The 26,961-nt window shown below is 38.5% G+C and overlaps 1 protein-coding gene across 7 annotated transcripts in view; it reads right to left on the reverse strand.

Annotated features, from left to right (window-relative positions):
* The window catches only part of BMPR1B (bone morphogenetic protein receptor type 1B), a 381,259-nt gene that overhangs the window by 80,724 nt on the left and 273,574 nt on the right, over positions 1–26,961 (reverse strand). The window contains exon 1 of one of the 7 annotated variants that reach the window (XM_087863971.1): positions 18,112–18,197. The exons of 5 other annotated variants lie outside the window; for them this stretch is intronic. Coding sequence is in view for 1 of the 2 variants with exons in the window: in XM_045792149.2 (XP_045648105.1) it covers positions 18,112–18,124 (13 nt within the window). In the remaining variant the exon portion in view is untranslated. Of the gene's footprint in view, positions 1–18,111; positions 18,259–26,961 lie in introns of those variants that run through there. One more of the 7 variants, XM_045792149.2, reaches the window with a different exon arrangement.

Consider the following 26,961-nt stretch of genomic DNA (forward strand, 5'->3'; position numbering starts at 1 on the left):
ACTCAGGCAGCGTAGCCCCTAATGTCTCTGTGCCCTGGGGAGTACCCCATGCAAGCTAAGACTATGAGATCATTAACATCTTATTAGTGTAATGCAAAGTGTCAACACGAGATGAAATAGTAAGGATTAAATTCAAATAAGATTTCCTCCAAAGCTAAGGTGTACTCACCAACTATGAGATGATCACAGATCAGACAACATGATTTTGTTTTCATTTCTGTAAATTTCCTTGGGCAGTATCTTTCCCATCTCTTCTCCTCTCCTGGCCTAGAGATTTGTATATAGTAATCTTTTCCAACAGTGTTGGCCCCTTGGGAAATCAAATTGTTTAATATACTTCTAGGTTGAAGACCAGTTCAAAACACTCAACTCTCTACTAAATAAGGTCATAAAAATCACCAGAGGTATAAAGGCTATTGGCAAAAATCTAAGCTTCAAAATACATGAAAAGTGTTGGTGAAGAGCACACCCACTTAAAATTTATATTACTAAACAGACAAACATGTACCAGAAATCTTATTTGAAACATCTAGACATTTTTTACTACATGCATTCTGGATATTTTACTAAAGAACTTACTCATTTCCGGTGAGTAAAGGGGGAAAAAAGTACTTCAACATGTTTTCAATAAAAGAAGATGGCTGCGAAAGTAAAATACAGAGTTTGAGGCTGGCCAGGACAAGCGAAAGGTAAACTCTTTGTACTCCAGAGGTACTCAGACACTTCATCCTAAGATAAATGTCTTTTTCATTCTTTCGACATGTGCCAACAAAAATAAATCAAGGAGATTTTTTTTACTTTTTTTTTTTCAAGGTCTTCTCTTTCTAATTTTTTCTAAAATAGTCAAGGAAAGAAATAGTGACCACAGTTAAGAACGTCCCTGCTCGTATAGAAACACAGAGTAATATATGGGTTTTCGGTGTTTGATTTTTGTACCTCAAGGCACAACTCCCTTACTAGCTTTAGTTAATCCCCAGTACCCTTTTCTGAGCTCCAGTCCTACCCAGTCAATGGACTTCCGGGTCTTTATCATTTCATGCTAAGTGGTCTGCTGGTCCACCAAACTCAACATATTTAAATCTGAAGTTCTCCTTCCTCCTTCCTGAAGCCTCTCCACCCTATCACCTCCTTAAGTCTGCTCCACCTTCAACATCTCTCCGACGACTATAACCACCATCCTCCCAGCTGCCAAAACCAAAAACCCGAGACTCTGCCTAGAGGCCTCCCTCTCTCTTATCCATCATACCCAATCCAGCAACAACACAACCATTTTACTCTTCTAATTTTTCTGTAATCTTTCCTTAACTCTCCACTGATGCCCTTAAAAGAAGACAAACGTGGCCCTCGTCATTTCTTACCTGGTTGCCTGTGATAAGCTCCTAATCTCTGTTCTCTAGCCCTACCCTCCTTCAACCGTCTTTACACTATGGCCAGAATCACATTTTCCAAAACATGCATTCATTCACTTGATTACTACAGTAGCTATTTATTGAGCACCTACCAGGTACCAAGGCTCTGTGTTCAGCCCAAGGATGGAACTTTGGAAAGAAACAGACACAATTCCCTGCCCTGATGGAGCCTATAGTTACCAAAGAAAAAGAGAGAGTAAGCAAAATAAACCTGAAAGCATATTAATTATGCTAGGTGCTTTGGCGAGAAATAAAGCAGGGAAGGGGGACAGAATATGCTGGGAGTGGTTGTTTTTTTAAAGTGGACGGTCAGAATTTCCTCACTGCGGAAGTAATTTTTGAGAGGGAAAAGGTAAAGAGAGGGAGCTATGAGGTGGAAGAGTGCTCCAAACAGAGGGAAGAGCAAGCAAGAGCCCTGAGGTGGAAGGGCACCTGGAAGGCTTGAGCAACAGCAGGTGCCAACTTTTCCCACCCCAGCAACATTAGTAGGAAGTGAGGTCAGAGAGGTAGTGGGGACAGATCCTAGAGGGTCTTGTTGGATGAAATTCCTACTCCACTTGCTGTCCCAAGAACAGACTATGGAGGGCAAAAATAAAAGTACCAAGCCAGTTAGAAAACTGCTATAGAAATGTGTGGTTTGATGGCCAGTAGCAGTGGAGGTGAAGGAAAGTGGTCTAACTGAAGATATATTTTGAAGGTACTGTCATGACCTTAGTTTCCCAGGAAGGTAGAGTCTAAGACAACTGTGTGCTCCGAAGTTGTTTATTTGGGAATGTCATCCCAGGAAGCAGGAGTACATGACCCGGGCTATGAAAAACAGGAAAGGAAAAAATTGCAATTTGAGAATGAGTTATCTAGTTCACCCTCACTAAAAGTATTATGACATGAGTTTCAGTGTATCCATCCTGGGGAACAAAGAAGGGCTTCTCTCTCATCTCCTATCCCCCCTCGGTCATGTCTGGCTGCCCATGGTAGCTATCTGCCCCTTCCTTCCAAGAGGCGCAGGTGGTTCAGGCCAGAGTCTCACATGCTACATGGAAGAGGCTGCAGGCAAGAGGCTGAGAGGGAAGACAGTATCCAAATCTACCATCAGAGAGCAGGGCAATGCCTTCATGGAACCAGTTGTTGCAACTGTGGCGGCATGAGGGGTAGTTCCAAGAGGATTCTGAAGTGGCCAACAGCGGTGCACAATATAGACATTATTAAAATAACTGCCAAATGAATGGTATGTTTTATGTGAGAGATAAAGAAAAGCTAAGGATAATACCAAGGGTCTTGTCCTAATTGACGACAAGGATGGAACTGGCATTAACTGAAAGGGAAGACAATGGGAAATACGATTATGTTACTGCCTCCTTCAAAGCCAATCGTGCATCTGCACAATCCACCGGAAGAAGTACGTGCTTCCTGGGCTGGGTCCACACACACCCTCATCTTCTGTCCCCTACTTACCACCTCGAATTGGCCACTCACTACTCCTCACCTCCAACTCAGTAGTTAACACTAAACTTGGCCATCCTCTGGTCGTCCCGTGCCCTCCTCGGTCTCTTTGGGATTTTGGTCATGTTGGTTCCTTCTGGGTAGAATCTGTTTATTTCCTTTCTTTGCTCAGATAACTCCTTATTAACCTTTAGTTGCCAACTCAGTTGATACCTCCATTCAGTCAGATATACATCTATTTGTTCCCAAAGTATTCTTTGTATTTGTCTGCCTCCCTTCCAGAATGTGACCAGGGAATACTTTCCTTGAGCTCACAGGGCACATGACAACACTGGAAGATACACATTGTGCAATAAAAGTATGATAAGTGAAGGAATAAATTACTGGCTTCTCCAAGTCACTATATACTTATTTTAAACATACAATACCCATGCCTCAAACCATCTTTCCATATGAACTATTTCAATATTTTAATATACTACCTCATCATCAGAGATAATGAAAGTTATGCCCAAAGTCACATCAGTATTTAGTAGCAGGTCAACAATTAAAATTCAATTTTTCTGATTCCTATCAGAAAAGGCTACTGCTTTTTCCCCCAATTCCTGGACAAGAACTAAGTCTAATATGTTCTAAGATAAATTATAGGATTAGGTTGCTAAAGAGTAAAAATGCCTATGGCATTTTAATACCAATTTTCCATTTAAACATAAAAATAAAACCATCTGGAAGTAAAAGAATATTGTTCTAGAGAATCTTAAATCGTCATGACTCTTAAGGAGAGGTAAAATAGAATCTGATTTTATGCAGTCAGCCCCATCTCAGACTTACAGGTAAAAGATATTTTTCAACATGTCTATTATCTGCAGGACTAAATTATATATTTAGCTAATGCTATTCATACAGGGCAGAGAGCAGCAAACTTCTCATAGTACCTCCTTGGCTTCATTCCATCTTAGTTCTGATGGAAAATGTGAACGCGTTAGTTTTAGATTCAATATTGGTTTCTATCGGGTAAACTTCTTGGCCGACCAGATTTTCTAAACCTAGTCCTTCTCACTTGGAACAAATGTGTTATTCCAGAAGATGCCAACACATCATGTGTTACTGATACATAACGAGATTAAGAGGAAAAATGAAAACACTTAAAATGCAAAACATACTTGGGAAAGTATTACACAGTAAAGTGACCCGGGGAATGCCCTCAGCCATTTTCTGAAATTATTTGGATAATATCTTCAGGATTTAAGAGTACACCTAGGTCCTATTAAATCTGCAAAATGTTCTAGGTTTGGGGAATAAAACGGCATACAAAAGAAAGCACCATTCTATAATTTCCAGTGAATAAAAATCACTTGTCTGAAACTTCCAAAGTTCTATTAAGCCATTAAACAACTCTCATATTAAGTTACAAGAAAGTACAAACTAATATACCCTGCTGAAACGTGTGGATTAAATGAGATCACCAAACACTGTGATATTTTTATACTTTCCTAAACTAAAATTCCTTTACTAGAAAAGTAGGGCAGAAGACTCTACTATCTAACTAAAACACTCATCATTCCATCACTCTGCTCACAAATCATCCACGAATTTCCACTGCATGTGGGATAGAGTTCAAGTTCACTCAGCAGCAACATACTGTGGTCCAGGGGTTCTCAAACTTTAGCCACACATCGATCTAACCTGGAGGGCTTGTTGAAACACAGAGTTCTGGACCCATCCCCCTCCCAAGCTTTTTGATTCGGTAAAGCTGGTATAGGACCCAAAAATTTACATTTCCAAGAGGTTCCCCTGTAATGCTGAGGCACGAACCACAGTGTGAAAACCACCGTCCAGTCACAATCTAGTTTTTGTGTGATACTTTCCACTTCCCCCCACAAACTTCACATCCTTTGATTTTGTTTAAACTATTCCAATTGCTCTTACAACATTTATGGGCTCTGAAGCTAGAAGCAAGAACTTCTACTTAACCTATACTCTGCAGGGCAACGTACTTTAATGGTATTTAAATGTTGCCCCAACTATCTAGTCCAGCTTACCCGGGATCAGCTTTAGCACCTCTTGTTATTAAGCCTGTGATGTACAAACCTCAAGGCCCTGAGGTCGTTTTCCCGCCCTCGTGATGGTCATGGCCCTGAGTGGGAGAAGCATGAAACAATATTCTGGGAAAATGTTTTTGTTATGACTATGAGCTCCTCCTATCTGAGAAGGGCTTGTCAGTGCGGGCAATTTCCCAACCACTCTAACCCCATGACAGGAAAGGCATTTCTGCTACATTAACAAGTAGAGAAGGAATGAGTACCTCTGATTCGGGCATGAGCCCTCCTGGACTGTAGGCATGCTCTCTTTCCCCCAAGACAATCTTTTAATCTGCATAGGGAAAGTTCGTGATGAAGGTTCCTAAGCAAACTAGTAGATTCCCACAAGGCCCAGACTCAGAATTGGGAACAGCAGCTGTCCCAAGAAGATAACTTTTCCCCTTAATTGAGCAAGCAAGGTTGCAGGTGGGCAACTCTGCTGTGTTGTCAGCAAAGGAAAATGATCTGATTTTAACCAGAACGAATGGTACCTCTTAATCACAAAGAATTCTTCTCATAAACCAACTAAAAAAAACGACAAAACTGCCTCACTAAAATTCAGATTTCAGAGATAATATATTATTATAATTGATACCAGAAAAAGCAAACAACAGTCAGTATAGGAGCCCTATTACAACATTTCATTTGTAGAGAGTATTTTCTGGAGTCAAGGTCTTTAATTATCAGGGAAAAGGAAAACCTATTATGCTTTCTAGCTAAAAGGGGGTGGAGTGGATATGTACTCAATTTTGTTTCTAGTTATCTCTTTTGTTATATAAAATTCCACAAGTATACAAAAAAAGTTAGAGACTACTGGTTCTTAAAACTAATTTTTATAAAATCTTAACAGGCGTTTTTATCACCACGGAATAAAATATTATAAAAGAAAGTCAAATGAGCCCCTTTTCCCATATTCCCAGCTCTCCTAATTTCGCTACTTATCACTCCTATGAATATTTTAGGGGCTTTATAGAAATATAATCCACATGCCAAAAAATTCACCCCTGTAAGATGTTCAATTCAATGTTTTTTAGTATATGTACGAAGTTGTACAACCGTATCACAATCTAATTTTAAAATATTTTCATTACCCCCAAAATAAGCACCATACCCATTAGCAGTCATTCCCCATTCTTGTCCCCAGCCCCCCACCCCAGGCAATTTATGGCCACTAATCTGCTTTCTATCTGTATAGCATTACCTGTTCTTGACTTTTTATATAAATGGAACTATACAATATATGGTCTTTGCTTCTGGCTTCTTTCCTTTAGCATAATGTTTTCAAAGTTTATTCATGGTACAGCATATATCAGTTCTTCATTTCTCTTCGTTGCTGAGGAATATTCTTTATTATACAGATAAACAACATTCTATCCATTCATCAGCTGATGGACAGCTGGGCTGTTTTCACTTTGCAGCTATTATGAATGATGCCGTTATGAACATCTGCACACAAGTTTTTTGTGGACTCTAAGTTCTCATTTCATTTAGGATATACACCCAGGAGAAAAATTTCTGGGCCACAGGGTAACTAAATGTTTAACATTTTGAGGAACTGCCAGACTGTTTTCCAAAGTGGCTGCACCATTTTACATCCCAGAAGTAGTGCATGAGGGTTCCAACTTCTCCACATCCTCAATGACACTTGTTATTATTTTTGTGATTACAGCCATCTGAGTGGAAGTCGCATCTCATGTGGTTCTGATTTGAATTTTACCAATAGCTAATGATAGTTAACTTCTTTTCATGTGATTATTGATCACTGTATAGATTCTTTGGAGAAAAATCGGTCCAGATCCTTGCCTATTTTTAAGTGGGGCTAATAATCTTTTCCCTATTGATTTGTAAGAGTTCTTCATATAATCTGAACTCAAGTCCGTTACCAGATACCTGATTTGAAAATGTATTTTCCCATTCTGTGGGCTCTTTTCTCATTTTCTTGATCGTGTACTTTGAAGCACAATTTTTTAATTGATGAGATCAATTTTATTATTTTTTTGTTGCTTATGCTTTTGGTTTCACATCTTAAACTATTGCTTAATATTATGAATATTTCTATGTAATTACTATCTAGATCAATAAAATATACCATTCCTCAATATGATTGAAACTATGTTCCAACTAATAGTGATAAGGGTTCCCATTTATCCACATCCTTGCCAAATGTTAACGATCTCAATTATTTTGCCAGTTGAATATAACCTGCTAGCTCATATTATTTCAACTTGCAGACATTCACAAATTAAACAATAAGAATGCTGACATTTGTATTCTTGAATTTGTGAATTATAAAGTCACAAAGGAAGTATGTCACTGACTATTAGATGATTAGTATGTAAGCTAACTATAAGAATGCTGCTCTCTTCTTTACCCTTAAACACTTCTGATTATTTTGTAGATAATAAGGTAATGATTCATTGAAAGCCACAGGAATAAGAAACAAAGAATCTAGACTAAGAAGTAAACATTATAGAACTTTTGGGGGGTAATTTTGCTTACATATCTTGAAAGTACAAATAAGTGATATGAAATCCTCAGCAGATCTTTAAAATCCCTTAAGCAGCAAATACAAGAATCAAAAACAAAGCCACGGACAAACGACCAAATATTTTCATTCCGTTTGCAAAAAACCCCAGTCTAGATTCACAATTACTGAAGAAACAGTCAATGGGGAGGAAGAAAAATTAGGATAAACACTACAGAAATTTTAACTGGTAAAGACAGTTCGTCAATTATTCTAAAACATTCTACAACAACGGCCCCAAACCATAAAACCAAATGTGTAAATCTAAAGGATCCCAGTGCACATGACATCCTACAATGGGAAGGAACAATAACCTTGTAATTTTAGCATTAAGAAATAAACCGTAGAGGTGTTCGCCCTCACTCTCGAGGGGTAAAGCTGTAGATCACGTTTCTTGTTTGCACTAATAGCTACTCAGGATATTTTGCAAGTAATCTCTAGCTTAACATTTGCAGGAAGTCTTGGGAAGAGGAAAAAGAAAAGGATCCTCCACTCTTTGATGCAGGGTGCAATTTTTTTTTTTTCTAAAAAATAACTCAAATATGTTCCTAACTTTGTCTTCTTCTCCCCGCAGATGGTAAGGTATTGTGGCTCAGAACGGTGTATAATTTGCATTTCCATAAGCACTAAATTAGGACAGCCTAAATGTGAATGTTGAATGTAGAGTACTTTTTACATATTAGCATGTTTTAGAGTAGAGAGGAAAACCAACGTGGGGGTTATCAGTTCTGGGTTTTATTTATACGGTGAAATATTTGTTCATGGTAGCAGTGGTGTGTGTTTTCTTAGTCTGTTTCTTAAATAAAATGTTCATGTGGCAAAGGCTTCGTTTCACCTTTCTAAGCATTCAGCCTGAACAGCAATCCTAAAGTCAAATTTAAACATCATTCCCAAAAGAACACGAACTACGCCCGGAACCCCAAGTTCTGGTTCCAGCTCTCGAAGTGACGGACTTTAGATAAGGAATCTCACAACTGTGTGTCTCACTGCCCTCACTTGTGAAAATAAGAGAACACAAGGAGAGCATTAAAATGAACTAGGTCTTTTTAAAATGTAGGTGCCTGCATCATATATGTCTGCTGGGTTTACTTTAGGTTGTACAGATGTTTGTTTATATAATGGCACTTTATTTTTTGTTAAAGGAAACCTTCGGCTCCATCATCCCACACACAAACTACTTCCGTTCTTACTTGAAAGGAAATTCCTTTTCAAGGTTCACAGGACATTAGAGACAGCTGCATTGCTGAGCTCCCTCCAGAAAATTTAAAAAGCTGCAGATGTAACCCATGCATGACATGGATCATGGAATGAGACAATCTGAAGCGTTTAGATCGCCCCTTCTCTTACCCTCTTTCTGGGGTGCTGCTCGCCTACATTAAGTGGGAGTGTGTGTGTGTGTGTGTGTGTGTGTGTGTGTGTGTCTGTGTGTGTGTGTGTCTGTGTGTGTGTGTGTTTATTTTAAATCAAGTCCCTGAGAGAAGGCAGGAGCTCTCTAAAGTGACTATCTTGAATGCTAATTTCCAAAGCAAGATAAGGCAAAAGGTACATTTCCAGTTAATGACATTTTAACAACAGACCGTCACTACCTATTAACTTCCAAAGAGGCAATCCTCACATCAACCACACGTTCCCTGGCTATGTCTCCATATTGCCCGGGAACTCAAAAGTGTTTGTCTGGAAAACTCAATTCTGAACTAAGAACCAGCAAACTAAAGAATTAAACAATACTAAACGATGGTCGTAAGAATTCTGGTATGGAACTTTTCCAGCAGAAGCAAAGGAGGGAGCTATGACTCAGTTTACGTTCGGAATAGCCCCCCAGACCGCTATACGGCCAGGAAGACAAACTATTGTCTTTGGGAATAACATGCTGAATGTAACTGGAGGTGAGTACACGGCTCAGAAGCAACCAAACAACAACATGGTGCTTTCTGAGGATAATTCAGAGAGCCCAACTCTGAAAAGATTTCCGGGAACCTATCAGGAGTTCACTGACTATTTTGGAGACAGAAATTAATTAATGTATCTGAGAAAGAAATAGGAAATTGGGGATTCTCATTTCCGTTTCTCTCTCCCAGAAATCCTTCAGTTCATAATCGGACTGTTCCAAGTGAGACTTACTATCCCTTCTTCATCATTAGGAGCAAAACTTCAATAGTGCTAGAACAACTGCTTTATTAAACAACAGGTCACAGTAATATAATGTCTCATGAAAGAACATCTAAACTGGATATGTGGTTAAGCCACTTTTGAAACAAATTCTGACAATTCCCTTTAAATACACATTAATAAAATAGGTTCTTCTTTTGGTCAGAAAAGGGAGTTTAGAGGTTCTGCCTGTAGGTAAAGAATGAACTGAAATTTATTAACTCCAGTCCAGTATGTACCAAACCCCCTGGGGTAGCTTAATCAATTGCAGCTCTCTGGGCTCAGTTCTGAAATACTTGTATTAGTAGATCTGGGATGGGGTATTGGGAACCGCATAAAAATGACTTCGTGATTCTGATGTAGGCAATAGAGTGAACCGTGCTGCGAGGAAAACTTCAGACTCCTTGTCTCTCAAATGGATGACTGCACGCTGCTCACCGGTTGATTCATAATCCTCATACATAATCCTCAACAACCACTGAGCGAGCCTTCAGCCGGTGCTCGCCCAAACACCTGCAGACACCCTCCAGTCTCACCAGTCAAGCCAGAAAGAGGCGGAATACCACCTGATCCTGAATTCAGGTCTCTTCTACCACACTGCACCGCGCTGCCACAAAGAAAACACATTGGCCAACTGCTGTATTATTGTTGGCAAGCACCAAAATTTGCTCAAAACCTTTACAAATGAAACCCAGCTGCTTCAGCTCAATACCAGATGTCTTCTACAATGTGTGGCTTTGATAGATTAAATTGAGCATAAGAAAGAGATGAAATATATGAAAATCTAATTTGCAAGATGTTTGTCATTAAGTCTGTGGAACAAAAAAAGACAGAAAATTCTATTTTTCAATGCAAGAGGTTAAGTAGGGGAGATTAATAATATTCATAATAGCTACGAAAATGCATGTTATGGATAAACTGTTAGTATATGTTCACAAAATCCACGCCAAACACAATCTCCAGAAATGCCCACTGAGAGACTGTCATGTGTCTGTGAAATCACAAGATTGAGCACGAGCGTCCTTTTCCTTTAGACCCACTCCCCAGTTTGAACACGTTTTCACTCAGGGCCTAGGAAATTAGGTAGTAAATATTTAGTGATATTCTCTGATTTCAATAAACTGTAATAATCCTGCGAAAACATCCATATAAGAAACACATGTGTGTGGCTATGTATATATGTAGAGGTGAAAAAGCAATTTGTTTAGCAGCTTCAATTAAGTGCCTCCCCCCTTCTGCTGTTACCATGTCACCCTGAACGCTCTGTTGTTGTTGTTTTCAGACCACTGCACGGGTCTCAATAGCTTGGGCGGATTTCAGGGCCCACGTTAAACGCAGAGAGCCACTCAAGTATTCCTCCAATGAGCTGCTGCACATTCCCTCACTCACATGAGCTGATGGTTCATGGGTAAATACAGCGTAATACTTTTATAACATTAACCCCTTTTTTAAAAATAAAAACATAAAAAGATTTTGTAATGGAATGTGAAAACAATACTCCATTGAGCATCTTAACTCTCACCAAGACGAACGTTCGGTCGGGATTTAGCCCCATAAGAAAGTACATAATCGTTAAAGTGATATGCAATTATAATTGGCAAGTTACTGTTTTTTCATATTTGAGAAAAAGACTTAGTTTTCCTTCAGAGAGAAATCAAAATAAAGCTAAACACTTTAGCAAAAACGTAGTTTGATCGTGAATATTTCTACAAACATAGTAGCAGAAGGATAATTTCCTGCAGAGTTTGCAAGACAAACCTGACCTCGGATTTTCTGAAGCTCCACTCTCTGTGGGCTCTGGCATAGCTTATATCTGAAGGTACACGTAAAAGGCCGGGGGCAGGGGGGAGTAAGATTTCTTGTTATGTTAAATTGCTTCACACTCCCTTGGTGTCTCATCAGTGCAGTTCCCACATTACAGAAGTTCCACAGATGATGCAAAAGTGATGTAAGTTGCTCTTCCCTTACATACAAAGCTCCTGTTAAAATTGTGGCGATCCTAAGATGAGTATGGGACATTGTGTACTACAGGGTACTGTGGACCGAAGAACTATGAACCAAAGTCAGTTTTCTGCATGTACTCAGGATGTTTTTAAAAACCTCATAAAGTAGATATGTACATCAACTCTCCTCTAGACTCCAGAAGAGATCAAAAGCATAGTTTTAGACACTCAATGCCCAGAATACGAACAAATGAAAAATGGATACTGCTCGCCTAAAACTTGCAACCTGTTTAGGGATCAAAATGCAAAATTTACAAGAGGGTCTTTGTGAGACGTAAGGTTTACAACTACCTTTTTAATAAAGGAGTGAAAATTATATGCAACAATCTGACAGAACTAGTCTTCCTGTGATTACACTACTTGTTTTATATATTATTTCTGCCACCACCTTGATATCTTGAATTTTCCACAGCACCTTTTTTTATGGAGAAAAAAAAAATTTTTTTCACACCATTTCATTTACTGCTAAAATAATTCTGTAGAAACTACAGAAATAAATTACCATTATTTTTGGTAGTAACATTTCCTGGATGCCAAAGGCCATATAAAAATATTGAAGTGTTTTTTATAATTTTTGTAAATGTACAGTTAATAAATAACTCAGTAGCCAATAGGAATTCATTTATAGACAAAAGAGGACTAGAAATATTCATATCACTATTACAAATGACAGTAGCAGCTATATTAGATGGTTTTGATTGTGAATCTAATCCAAAACTTCTTCCAAAAAAACTTCTCCTGACCACAGTGTCTGTTGTTGGGTAGCCATCTTGGCATTAAGTGACTACACACATCCCAAACATAGGCTGTAAGGGTCAGCAGCCAATCAAATTCTCTCTCCAAATTTCTCTTAGAAATAAGACACAGTGAAACATTTATCAGTTAACTCTATACAGCTAGGAAAAAAAGGTCTTGGAATAACAGCGAACACAGACTAATGAGTATGGCTAGGGAGGTAGTCTTCTCTGTATGCCAAGCATTGTGCTGTGCTCTGGGGGTACAGCAATAAATAAAATGGGCATAGCTTTTTCCTCTAAGAAGCTGAACTTCCAGCAGAGGAGTGACACCTGTAATGGTAGGTCATGATAGGTACTATAAAAGAAAAATAAAACTTACAATGATGGATTATATCAAGGGGTTCTTATTTAATTTGGATTGTTAAGGAAAAGTTAGTGACGTTTAAGCAAATGGATAAGCAGAGTAGAGAAGCAAAGAACTTCTCAGGCTCTGGAAACAGCATATGTGAAACACCCAAGGAGCTAAAAGGTTTGGATAATTTGGGACAAGGAAAGACCCATGGGGTTGATGGTCAATGGCTAGGGAGATGAGCTGGGAGTTAGAAGCCCATGGATACGAAGCCTTGCTGGCCAGGAAAAGATCTGGATTTCACCCTAAATGCAAGTGGTCTCCATTAAATAATTCTAAACGGAAAGAAGGGAAGAGAGAGAGTCACACAGAGGAAAGAAGAGGGAATGCCCATGAGGGCCCTCAGAGACACAGATGAGTAGAAGCTCAGACCTTCATGGCTTCTGGGTGCCAGGAGGCCGCCTGTGTTTCCCTCAGCTTTTCTCTATATCCCCTCTCAACTTCTTTACTTAAGTTTCCATTCTTTATGTCCAAACTATCAATACTAATAATGTGATTTTATATGAAAAGTTAACTAATTACTGAAGGAATGTGTCAGAGATGATATCAAGCAGAGAGATCAGTTAATCCAAAAACCACAGCTTCTCCAATGTTAAAAAGAAAAATGGTGGGGGTCTAAAACAAGACTAAGGTTATTCTGAGTACACAGTCACAAAACCATCTTTAGAGATTTTAATATGAACATTTCCACAAAAAAATCCACCAAAATGGAAAAAGTGACTATTTTACAGATGGAAAAAAGTATAATAATCAAGACCCTAAGAGTCCATCTGAACCCAAAATATTACAAAAGAAAGCCTGATAGGGAACTTAAGTGATTAAGATAATTTCCCTATAATTAATTGCCAATATACTTTGTCCTATTTAAGGATTTTCCCCGTGTCCTGCATGAATTCTAAAATTAGGTATGTATTTGAAAAATTAGGGGACAAAAAACATATTCATAATTTGTTCCTGGCAGTTCTAAGTCAATAAAAGATTTGTAAAATGTTATTTCAGAAAAAAAATGTCATTTCAGACTCAACTGGCTTACAGAGGCAAAAAGAAAAAAAAAACCAACTAATTCGAGTTACTCTGATCTAATACTATTATTCTTCCAGAAGCCTTCACGTATTTGTAATTTAAAGATTAAAAGTTATGCATGCACAGATACGCGCGCGCACACACACGGCTTACACATATGGTTGCCACCATTAAAGAATATAACTTCCTGTAACAAAGGTAAAGCCAAGTGACTGGAGTTCGTGCTCAATAGTTGTGCGAATGTCTACTATCCAATGTACTCTGAAGACTTTGAGTTGAGAACTATAGTTTAGCCACTTCCCTCCCAGGTAAATCACCACAGAGATCCAATTTCTTACATCTGTGACGCTCACCACAACTTGCAGTTACTGCCCATTAATAGCCTGAGATTAATTGTTGGAAGTGCCACCTAATAGCTGTAGTAGAAAACATTTTAAACACAGAACCACATTTATGCATTTAACAGCTGTGTTGGTCTAACAGTTCAGATTTTCACTGTATTTTGCCATATGGTAACAAGGATCATTTTTCACTTCAAAATATTACCAAAAATTGATGCCTTTAGCGCTATTACCATTCTCATTTTGAAACCACACATTCGCAGCCCATGTCCTCCTGTTACTATATTCCCTATTTGCCTTAATTTTAGTTAAAATATTTAATAACATAGGGTTTTTTTTTTTAATTCTAAATGAGTGCCAACCAGATCAAACACAAATATTATAATAGGAAACCTATGGAATATGACCTGGCAATGAAGAGGCAGAATGCAAACTCTGGGTTCCATAAAACTGTAGGAGCCATGAAGACTGGGACTTATTTTTGTTCACCAGGCTTGGGGATTTTCCTCTATCCAAAACAGCTGATTACTACTTCCTATCTCACCTTTTTTTCCCTATAACTCATTATTGATGGAGAATTACTCCTAAGAACAAAAAGCTGGCTGCCAATTTTGATTTTAATCTGATTGCTGTAATAATCTGTGACCATGATTTTATGGTGGGGTGGGGGGACTGTAGAAATGTTCACATATATGTTTAACAGGAAGCTAAATAAAAGTCTCACCCTTTTAAATGCCAGAACATGAGGCCCATCCGTGTCAGGAAAGGCACACTGTTGCCACCAATGTGTTAGAACAATAAACAGAAAGAGTCCTTTAGTTTTTAGGTCTGTCAGTTGATCACGTTTATAACCTCACTAAATTCCTTTGGCAGAACTTAAGAAGAAGAGTAGTGACCAAAGTGATACTTGAATACTGTTTACTATTGCACTACATTCACTATGGTTGCCTGTGATTTTCTACTGCGTTTTTAAAATAAAGGGGCAGCTCAATCCTCAAAAGAAAACATTTCGCAAGTAGAAAGGAACACTGCAGATCTTCACCACTCCAGGTCATATTTGCACTTTCAGAAAAAGGCAATTCTACATTTCATGATTCTGGCTTAAAGAAATCCATTTCTGAAGCATTCAGAAGGTGCCAATATAGGGGCGCCTGGGTGGCACAGCGGTTAAGCGTCTGCCTTCGGCTCAGGGCGTGATCCCAGCATTATGGGATCGAGCCCCACATCAGGCTCCTCCGCTATGAGCCTGCTTCTTCCTCTCCACTCCCCCTGCTTGTGTTCCCTCTCTCGCTGACTGTCTCTATCTCTGTCGAATAAATAAATAAAATCTTAAAAAAAAAAAAAAAGGTGCCAATATAAAAAACACAAAGTTCCAATCTTCTACAGAATGTACCTTTGTCTTCCTTTTTCTTAAGCCTGTGTCTCCTCAAGTAAAACATTCAAGATAAGATTTAGGCAATGATAAAATTTAGGCTGATGAGTCACCCACCCACAGGCCACCCTAGCTATTCTGTTCCAATAAGAACAATTGTTCTTTCCACTTCTCTTGACTCTGCAGGACTTTGGTCCCCTTACGGTAGAACTGCAGTGTCCTACGTATTCCCTTCACGTAAAACTTTCAGGTTTCCATATGCTTCATTAACAAAGTATTTTTATTAGCCGGATGCTCACATTCTCCAAATGTCTCAAGTTGTCATTTTGAAATACATTTACTCTTACGAAGGATCTAAGGTCTCAGAACAATGCTCTTGGCTTCGCCAGTCACTTAAGGATCACAGCCACTTCATTCTCCTGTGTTTTGTATTTACCAGTTTTGTGATCATCATTCTCACTGAAATACATGCAGAATTAATGATCGTAAAGTATTACAAGTTATCAGTGAATAATAACTCTGATAGTCAAAATTGCTTAGTCTTGATTAAACTAATAGTCCTGTCTGTAGCACATTCTGTCTTCACTGGGGCAAAAGCATAAAAACCATGAAGCTTATTTTTTGTAAAACTATTATAAAAGTTTACAGGTAGAGAAACTCCTTTTAAAAAAATTGAAAGTTCATTTTAAGCTGGGAATATACATTGGTATTTAGTGCGTTATTCACACTAAGGTGAGTTACCAGACTCTTTTGAAATCATGTCTCAATTCACATTTCCAGCTTGGTTGTCTCCTATTCCTACATAAACTATGAATAATAATATGAATAGTAACAAACGCTCAGGAAATACTATGTGTTGCAGATACTGTTCTAAGTGCTTTACATGTACTCGCCCATTTAGTAATCAAATCGACCCTATAGTAAGTATTCTTATCCCTATTTTACGGTTGAGGAAATCGAGGTACTAATAAGATATCTCATTTGATTTTCCATCTAGTAAGTGGTAGAGCTAAGATGCAAACACAGACATTCTCAGTCCAGATTTAATACTCTTAACCACGCTGCTATAGAATAAATCAGTAGAAACACACACACACACACACACACACACACACACGAAAAAGCCCTGGACAGAGAATTTAAAGGACTGACTATGTTAACTAGAGGAAGGCAAGGAATGTCCCTGGGCTTCAACCTCCTCACCAGAAGAGTAAGACAGTTCTCCAGTATTATTTAAGGTGTATTCTAAGCCCAGCATTTGTGATTCAGAAATTCAGTGTGTAGCATATGGCCTCTGCTTTTTATTGACATAAACCAATAATGAATTCAGGTATTCATATTTTTCAAGGAAAATGCTAAAAGACAGTGAAAAATTATTTCAGGCGATCAAGAAATAGTAGTAGCATGAATAGAGGAATAAGAATTTTACCTCACACGCATTCTTTGAGCTTCCTGGAACATTGTTAAGAAACGGTTTCCCTGAGGCTCTTCTACTGTCTTCTAGAAGGTACCATATTATAACAATTTTTGGAAAATAAATTAGCAAATCAGGTAAACAAACTACCTACTGTTCCTTCATAGCAATACATAAAACTCCTTTGGGTTACACTTATCCGTGCCAGAAATTAAAAGCTTTCTTTCGTAGAGCCAAGACACAACACATAATATTGTGGTAGTGCCATGGACAATTTGAGATTATGAAAACAGGAATCTTATAAATGCCAATCGAAAGTACATGCCAATTGATAATACATACTTCCCAAATAAATAGTATTGCCAAACTGGTTCTATAAAATGCATTCATAAGGACATGAGGTTGAACTGTAAATTCATTTCCATCTCATATATATTCCTTTTGTCACCTGGCTTAATTTTATATAGTCACTTTCTCCTTATCTCCAACTTCATGACTCCTCATTGCAAATCACTATCACAGAGTTGTCTCAGAAGTTGTTTCATTATGTTATCTTTCTTCTATTTTGAAAATAGTTCATCTGCTTTTATAACTACTCTTTTACTTAAAAGCTTAAAGTAACTGAAAAATCGCCATCCTTTAGTCAACTTCATACAAGAATAATTCCGGACAAGATGATCACTAAGCAAGCCCCTGTTCTGAAATGTGAATAAACATCTGACATATTCACAATTCATAATTATTGCTATTATAAAACTGGAGATTTACTCAAGGCATCTACATAAAAGTTGTAATGAACTTCAAACTTAATTAGCTAACCTATAAAAATCTAACAGTATTCAAATTTAAATGATCACAACAAAGTTCATTAGAATTATTTTTCGTAAATTCTTCACATACAAACTGTCTTGGTACATTGACAACCAACTTCACATTCAAAATTCCAAACTGGATTGGACTGAATTCTTAATTACTAGAGAAAACAGAAACTCTGAATCCCTTTAAAAACTATCCTCATACACTATCTAGCAAGGTTTTACCCAAACAGAAAAAAAGTAGCAAAATTACAGAGCAGTTGGAGGATGGGGACTGGAAGTGTTTAGCCACTGTACTTTTGCCCAGAACTTTCCCTTCTGTGATAAAAGCCACACGACCTGACATTAACTCAGCCCCCTGTCAGCACTGTACCATGGGGCACTGATCTTCTTACCCCTCGTGTGCATAGACAGAAGAATGAGCAAGGAAATGTGAAGCTGCCAGTTTAGTTCTTCCAGCCAGCCCACTGCGCAGGAGAGCAGTAAACGTGACCCGCCTGTTTCAGCCTCCTGGTTCTTGCCTTTCCTTCTTTCACTGAGACTTCTCTGCTGCCACTCTTGTCAGAGCTTCCGGCAAGCCTGCCAGCAAGCCTGAGACAGGACCGTGAAAGACAAGCCTGTTACAAACTGGTTCTGTCACCACAGAGACTTCAACGGATCACCTCGTGGGGAGGACAACAAAGGGCGGTGAGGACCCTGAGCTGGATTGTTTTCTTAAGAAAGGAGCCTGACCCAGCTGCCCACACAAGGGCCAGCACATGGGGGGGGGGGGGGGATTCACTCTGCACTGGCTACACCAAAGCCCCCCAAATCTCTCAGGCAGCTAGAAAGGGACTGCAAAGCCACCCACATCTGTACTTGGCTGTCATGAAATAGCTTACTTCTTTTGTCAAGTTTTTTTCTCTTGCTAAGAATTGTTCACTGTTTGGAAATTGTAGAAAGACAAGGAAAAATAAAATGCTTTCTTTGATGAAATGATAGAAATACTGCAACACACGAAAGTGCCATGTTAAGACAGTTTTCTCATATCACTATTTAAATAATGGAGCAAACGCCTCTGAATCAAGTGCACAGACGTGAAAAAGGGTCCCGTGTAAAGTGTATCTTTAATGAATATTTCAAGTTAAAGAATTTCGGTTAAGCTACTCATTAATCAAGTAATTTTAAATGACTACAGTTTGAAGTTTCCTATGTAGAAAAAGTACTGTGAACCTAACCGATCTTAAAAACTTAAGTTATTCAATTTTTTAAGATTTTTACTGCAATTGTGCTTCAACATAAACTATGAACAGTTTGTAAAATTCCACTTTCAATGATATCCTGAGTGACCTTGTTTTAATACTAAAGTACTTTTCTGAAGGCTATTTGTTGTCTTTGACTCTGGGAACTGTCAATAGTAATAGAACAGCAAGAAATATAATTGAATTGACAGTAGGTGGAGAAACTACAATGTCACCATAGATACAAACAAAAGTAGTTATTAAATGCCATCAGTTTACATGATAAAGGATTTATGCTAATGAAACCAGAGACATATTTCAATGCTTATATCTCAGATACCATCAGAATGCGTTTACTTGATATTTTAAGAATTATTTTCTTGGGGAAAAAAAATCTCTGCCATCTTCTCATTTTTAACAGACACCCCCACCCCTCCACACACCCCAGGACCCCTCAGCACTACCTTACTGGCTGCCATTCAAATCTACTCTCCAGTTAGGAATACCAACAACTGCTTTGTATGAATTTACAAATACTGTCATCAATCCAATGCCCTCATTCACATTTTCATGAAATAAAATGTAACAAATATAGCATCTTTAACCATATATGAAATTTTGGAATATCCTAAACTTAAGAAACTACACATTTTGCATTTCACAGAAGTCATGCAACTGACTTGTCAGAAAATTTAAGTCGGGGGTGGTATCATTTCAGTTATCATTTATCCACATCCCTTTTAGCTAAGAAGGGAGACTGAGCCATACTAAAATGCACAATGAGTGATCAGGAGTAGAGGGTAATACGTGGGAAAAGACAACAAAAATCAAGCAATAGAATCTCTTGTTCAAACCTTCTATATTCGGCTCAGAGCCACATCACAACATGGTTCCATTGCCAATTTGGAACCCAGCCTTGAGCTTTGGGAAGATGAGTGAATGGCTGAAATGTGGGACAGCTCCCACTGCTCACATTTCCCCAATATGAGCATCCATAAATGGTTCAAAGCCTAGAGAGCTGCTGCTCTCTCCCTAGAATCCTAATTCAGTTCAAAGCAATTCATATCAGCAATCATTTCTAATTTTGTGCTATGTGCTCGCTGAAATAAATGTACTCAAGGACTTTACAATGCCCTAGCAAAAGCAGTATATATAATAGAGAACTGTGAAAAATGTAACATTTTAAGACAAAGTGTCCTCAAATGGAATAAAGATGGAAAATCAGAGTAAGAGATGGATTAGACTGGGCCAAAAACTGAAGGGAGAGCTGGACGCTGAAATAAAAATTGAATTTATACAGCAATAGAGGAGATGGAAAGGAAGAAATTATACGAGCAAGGATTAGAGGTAGGATTAAATATTTCATTTGTGTAATAGCATGAGAAGAAAAATCTTACTGCAGCAGACAGCTCCTATTAGTAAATGGCTGGAGAGAAACCTAGACAGAGTGGAACCAGACTGTGCAGGACTCAGAACGTAGATTACAGAGTTTAGACTATATATTACATAAATAACTAAAGGCTTTTGAACACTGACTGGCTCGATGAATTAAAAAAAAAAAAAAAGGTTTAGAATTTCAGCCTATAGGATGAGTCTCTGGCCCTGAACTTCTAACTGTGAAGAGAAGGGAAAATCAGAAGCGTGAGGAGAGGCTCGCGCTTCGTCAAACTTTTTGGTAATACAGATTTTTTTCTGTCATTTATAATACTAAGAAATTCAAATTGAATTTATCCTTATTAATTCTTTCCATTTTGCCTTTTACTGTTTAATATATGCTGGGTGCCAATCACGAAAGAGATGCTCTATAAAATGCATAATTAGGGTCCAGACAAGGAGGCTCAAAGGTGTAATAAAACTCTTATAACGTAGATCAGAAATCTGGCTTAGCAAAACCACCCAGATTTGCATATGACTTAAGCCACTCACTAAAGGGTACACACCCAAGGAGGCTTCGAAGAAAGCTCTGGGGGAATACTAAGGGAAAGGGGTCCGTTTGAAAATATACACTGGAGAGAAGGGCAGAAAGAAAGGAGGACTACAGCTAGGACTGCTGTTTGAGTAGGGTGTGCGCTGCAGCCTGTCAACGGTCGAATTCTTCAACAGACCCACTCATTCGAGATTTATGGAGCCTGGGCTCTGAAGTTGAGAGCCTAGTTCTGCTGTCTGTATAACCTTGGACAAATCTCATGTAAACTTTGTTCTACACTTTGGTCGTTACCTAACATAAGATTGTTATACAGATTAGACAAGTATATGAGTATTAATTACTGAATACGGTGTCTAGAACACAGGCAGATATCAGAAAATGGTTAATTTCCAAACACTCCCACTGATCACTCCCCTGCCTCCTGACAAAAAAAAAAAAAAAAAAATCCCTTGTTAACAGTAACGTTCCTTAACGTACCATTTGCCGAATTGTTCCTGTCACAATGTGGTCACTAAAACAAAGATACAAAATGTGTCTTACATTCAATCGGGTTTTAAAAATTTGAATTACACCCACAAAGGCAAATGTTTAATCAGTTTACTTTTACTTAATTCATTGAATATTCAGATGATTGAAGCAGAGGTATATGAATTACTGTCTTAACAATTTCAATCTGTGACCTATTTTCACCTAGAAGCTCCCCAAATCCACTGATTTTATGTATCTACGCAGTTTTTAAACTGAACCAGGGGAGTTGTATCTAGTAAATGGGATAGGAGAACATTTCTTAAGAGACAGTACCTGCCTTCAGGACACAACTGACCCTGTAAGTTGAGGACAAACATACAAAGAAATAACGACCATGCAGTCCAGCCACTGCCCGGGGAATGGCAGGAACACGGAAAGTACAGTGGACAAAGATGAATTCGGCCTGGGGGTGGGGACTGGACTTGCGGGGGAGAGGCATGCCAACTAGGTCTTCAAAGATAAGTAGAAATTCACTGGGTGGGGGGAGGGCAAAGGAATCCTAAGCAAAGGGAACGGATAGTACAGAGACTCAGGAGTGAGAAAAAGAGCAGTGTTTGCGGAGAACGTGGGAACCTGGATATGCCCGGAGAACAAGACAGACGTTAGGCTGGAAAAGTAGATGGGAGAAGGTGGGAAGGACCTCATGTCTCACAATGTGATTTTGTGGGAAGCCATGCCTTCACTTCTGAAGGAGGTATTTGCACGGTTTATTTTCCATTATGTGAACGGACTACAACTACTTCTCGCAGCTGATTACATTTCAAAAGAAACCAGTGAAGTTTTCAATGCTGTGATAAGTACATTCCTTTGTATCTAAGAAAATGTAACAATATCCTTATAATTCTTGATGAGAACAATAAAGTGAGTGTTATTTTATTATTTGAATATCCCTGCAAATAGTGTTCACAGCAACGTTAACTTTAATTAAACTTCTGTCCAAACACACAGGCGCATAAAAACAACAGTTCTTTCCTTCTTCCTTTTGCAAACTACAGCATTTTAGGTCCTTACCATTCTGTTGAGTTTTGCCCTAACATAACTTTTTTTAAACTTTCATACTAGTTGCTCCCAAATGAGAAAAGTACACTGAGAATTATACTGCCTAATTCATCTCGTGACTCTGATTTTCAGCTATACACTCACACAATGATATAAAAAAAATTACTCCATTATGGGGGAACACATGAACAACAGAACTCGAGAGTACAAAAACGTTTCTCCTGACTCTGGGGTTTATAAAGACTCCAACTTCGGCCACATTCAGGCTGCCTCCGACCTCCCCACCCTGGTCTCATTTGCAGGCTTCCACATCACTGGTCATTAACAAGCCAAAGCTCCCTTCAGCTGCACAGTGAAAGACCCCGGCACATCATTACAAATAAACAATCCCTTCCTCCCTCCAACAAGTGACACATTATTCTGAGCACGTCTCCTCTCTGCTTTCATTGCTCTGCCAAGGTCCCCCGTGAGTGGGAAGGGGTAAAAAGAGAGAAAAAATATCCCACAACTTGTCTCAAGCGTGTAGAGGATGATTTGTGTTCTTACTTACGGGATAGGACTGTCACTGTTGATCTGCTTTCAGGCCTAGATTCCATGTGATAAGGGCTGACCTTCTTTAAGTATTCACACATTATGCACTCATGGAGAGCAGGCAGGACACAAAAGTCCTTCAGATGATCTGGACATCAATCAAGTGCACAGCATGGAGCCTGCCAAACTTTTCTTCCATTTACTCAGGGAGAGGAAGGGGAGTCCAAGACAGACTTAATAAAGTTTAAAGCTATGCCACAGTATATTTGGGGAGACCATTGTTATTAAAAGGGTGCTGTTTGAAAAAAATTCTCTATAGTTACCACTAGCAACAAAAAAATCACACACAAATATAAAGAAGCCACAAGATTTCACTGCAGTTTTAACATTTCAAAACTTTTACTATAAACCAACCAGGTCTCGATGGCTTGAGCGGATTGCTATCATTTTTTTCTGAAATAATTGTTCATTAAGGATATATTTCAAAAACTAAAAATACATATTTTTTGCAGCCATACATAACAGATACTTTTTTTTTTTGAGGCCTTTATAAAAGTAGTAGAGGAAACACATTTGTTAGGAAATACCCAGAATGTATCTTAATATAATTTAAGCACCAATCAACAATACAAACCATTTTCTACCTAATACAAATACTATCATTATTAACAGGCTAGAGCCTCAATCTTCGGTGATAGACATGACAATATATTCTGATACAAGCTTTCAATGTTGGTCTTTTAACCATTGCTACTCCCCAAAACTCATTAAAGGGATTTGAGATGGCTTTTGAAAAAGAACAAATAAGTCCCAAACTGTATTCTCCTAAAACACTGTAACACTGTGTACTCGGAGGACATAATCTGATCATCAGCACAACCAAACCCATCAAAGCAAAATGCTTCATGGAATTTTATAATAGAATGATATTTTAAATCTATGACAATATCATTTTCTTACTGATTGCAGAGTTCTTTTTAAAAGCTCATGTTAAACCATGAATATAACAAGGCTATGCACAGCCTGCATACAAAATAAGTAGACACAAAAAGCAATTAACGTTAAAGAATAAGAAGAGAACTAAAGGCAACCTGCATGATTAAACTACCAAAGAAAATTAACTCAGCGAATTTGCTAAGTTCTACGGTTAAAATAAAAACAAAACCTCCGGACCACCCCAGGATTCCTAAGCCCCACATAGGCATAATTCTGTCCAGTTTATTATCTGGCTTCACTATCATTCAACTAATAAGATCAAACCTGTACCCTAGTAATAACAAGCCAGGTGATACATAAAATGTGAGATGATTCTTTACATTAATCACTACAGAGTAATCCATCACCTGCTCAGTACGATTATCTCAGACCAGAAACTAAAACTGAATGGAAGGAAAATGTCTTGGCAGCAGGTGGCAAGCAAGGAGCTCAGGAAGACAAGCAGAGTCTTTCTAGATAGAATATAGTGATGATGATGTCCTCACCACTTGGTGAGCTTTTACCATTTGCTAGGCTCCATGCGATGCACCTAACATACATGACTCGTTCAGTCCTCGCTCCCTCCCTGCGACATCGCTCGCACTGACACAGGAAAACACTGCGTGTGCTTGAGCCAGCAAGGTCTGGAACTGGTTAAGCCTTGATAGGATCAGACACTAGTACTTCACGAGCTAGGGACCCATGTGTTTTTCCTCTGCAAGAACTAACTAGAACATAAATCGTCCACTCAGTAGATGGAAGCCTCAGATTCTGGGGGCTGGCGAGATTCATTCAGGGAAGATAACTGCCAGAAATTCTGAGGGCTGGAGCAGAAGACCTAACCTACCGATTCAGAGGAGGGACACTAAACACTCCGGAAGCCATGGCAATGTACTCAGAGATCAGCAGTTTCAGATCCAGTGAGAAATGGACCTCTCCCTCACAGCATGTGCATGATTCGGTAAGAATAATGATCAGCATAAGTAAAACAGATACATCATCATGAATTTAAAGCAGTGTCTTGCAGACATTCTCTTTAACTTCCCCAGCAGCCCTTCAATGCATGTATTATCAACCATATTTTACAAGCAAAGCAACTAAGGTGAGTGAGGTGCCTTGACATTAAGGAAGGAGGTTTTATTTCCCTTGAGTAGGCCCGTGCCTTAGGAAGACGCAAAGGGAGGCAACTCTGCAGCCTCAGAAAGAAAAAGTGGATGAGTGACGTCACCAGAACCACGTAATGTGGTCCTCCGCTCATCAGAGGAGTCTGAGTTTGTTTTCACAAAAGAGGCTGTTTTCTTCACACTGTGGGAAGGCAGTTCCAAAAGATCTACTCTACCCCACTTATAAGCAACTCCATGAGAAAGGGGTTTTTGTTGTTCATTTAAATAACGACAGATATATCCTAGTATCGTCATTATTATTACTGGGCTCCGAACTCCTCAGAATTAAAGTGACACGCGACGAAAATCACGAACCACTGAAGCTACTAACCTGATTTACCCAAAGCTTATTTCAAAGGTATTTAAAGGATGTTTTCTTCTTTACCAAACTAATGCTAAAGCATCCCTGAGCAGAAAATCAAAATCTCTAGTATCCACTTGAATTTCATGTTAACCATTATGGAACATCTGAACATAGTTTCATATCAAAATCAATTTCTTGAAGAGGATTACCATTACTCTTACTTCATCCTAAAGTCAATTGTATACTAAATTCATCCAAATCCAGCTTGAACTGATATTAATAGGTAAATAGAAAATAAATTTTAAACAGAAATGGTAATATCAATAAAATTTTATTTTTTTCTATGTTTCCTTGTAACTCCCTTTGAATATACTTTAGAAATAAGGAAGGTGCACATTAGTATACAGGTAAAAGAAATATAAAAGGAGTTAATTATAGCTCTTATTTAAACACTAGAACAGGGGTGCCTGGGTGGCTCAGTCATTAAGTGTCTGCCTTCAGCTCAGGGCATGATCCCAGGGTCCTGGGATGAAGCCCCACATCAGGCTCCCTGTTCTGCTGGGAGCCTGCTTCTCCCTCTCCCACTCCCCCTGCTTGTGTTCCCTCTCTTGCTGGCTGTCTCTCTGTCAAATAAATAAATAAAATCTTTAAAAAAAATAAACACTAGAATAACCTATGCTTAAGTGGATACACCATAGGCAGGTGGCTCTTAGAAAATTCATTTCCCAGTCTTTGGAAAATACCTAACCATGGATGGGAGGAATCAAAGGAAAAAAAGTTTTTTAAAGTAAAAGAGGAGACATCCATAATAGAGAAAAGTTTTGTTTTTATTTAGCATATATTAGCTTTTCCATAGAAAGCCTCAAGAATAGTGCTGCCAGGAGATGATTTCTGAGTAGACTTAGCAGTTTTTTAAAAATTGATGCTAGAAGAAATACAAAAATTACAGAAAGCCAAGTTTTTATTTTAAGTGACATTTAAACTCTGTGTTCGTAGAAGTGTTTTTAATAAAAGAAAAAAAATAATGCCACGATTCGCAGTGCAGATTTATGACATGTTAAAACCTTTCCTCTCTTCTACCAGCCAGAAGTCAATTGTGTGTATTGAAATCCTTTCTTAATGACAGATGGTTGAAACCAAAAGGACGCCTGAAACATACTGTGTTTATATATATGTGTGTGTGTGTGTGTGTGTGTGTGTGTATTTCCCTCATCTTCCTTCACCTGTCCCCAGATATAAAGCACAGCTGCTTAGTGTTTTACATTTTTTTATGAGAAGCAACAGTTTTTGATAATCTCATGAAGACCTTTCTAACAGACTCCATACATGAGTTTTCACAAGACAAAGGATTGGTTTAAGCGTTCACACTAGCTTGCAAAAACAAATGAATGCGATGAAACTCTATCTTAGACTTTATTTGATCGGAAAATATCACAGTTCAGTGAAATCAGACTTACTGAAACCCTTTTTCTCTGTGCTCTAACTAGAGCATTACATGAGCTAAATCAGAGGACACTAACTGTGCCTGGCATGACAGAAGATGCTTACATTATGGAAGTAAAGATGAGCTTTAGTGATCAAATCAGATAAAACCAGTG

The sequence above is a fragment of the Ursus americanus genome, chromosome 8, assembly GCF_024610735.1.
Source record: "Ursus americanus isolate L20-20 chromosome 8, mUrsAme1.1.p, whole genome shotgun sequence".
Lineage (NCBI taxonomy): Eukaryota > Metazoa > Chordata > Mammalia > Carnivora > Ursidae > Ursus > Ursus americanus.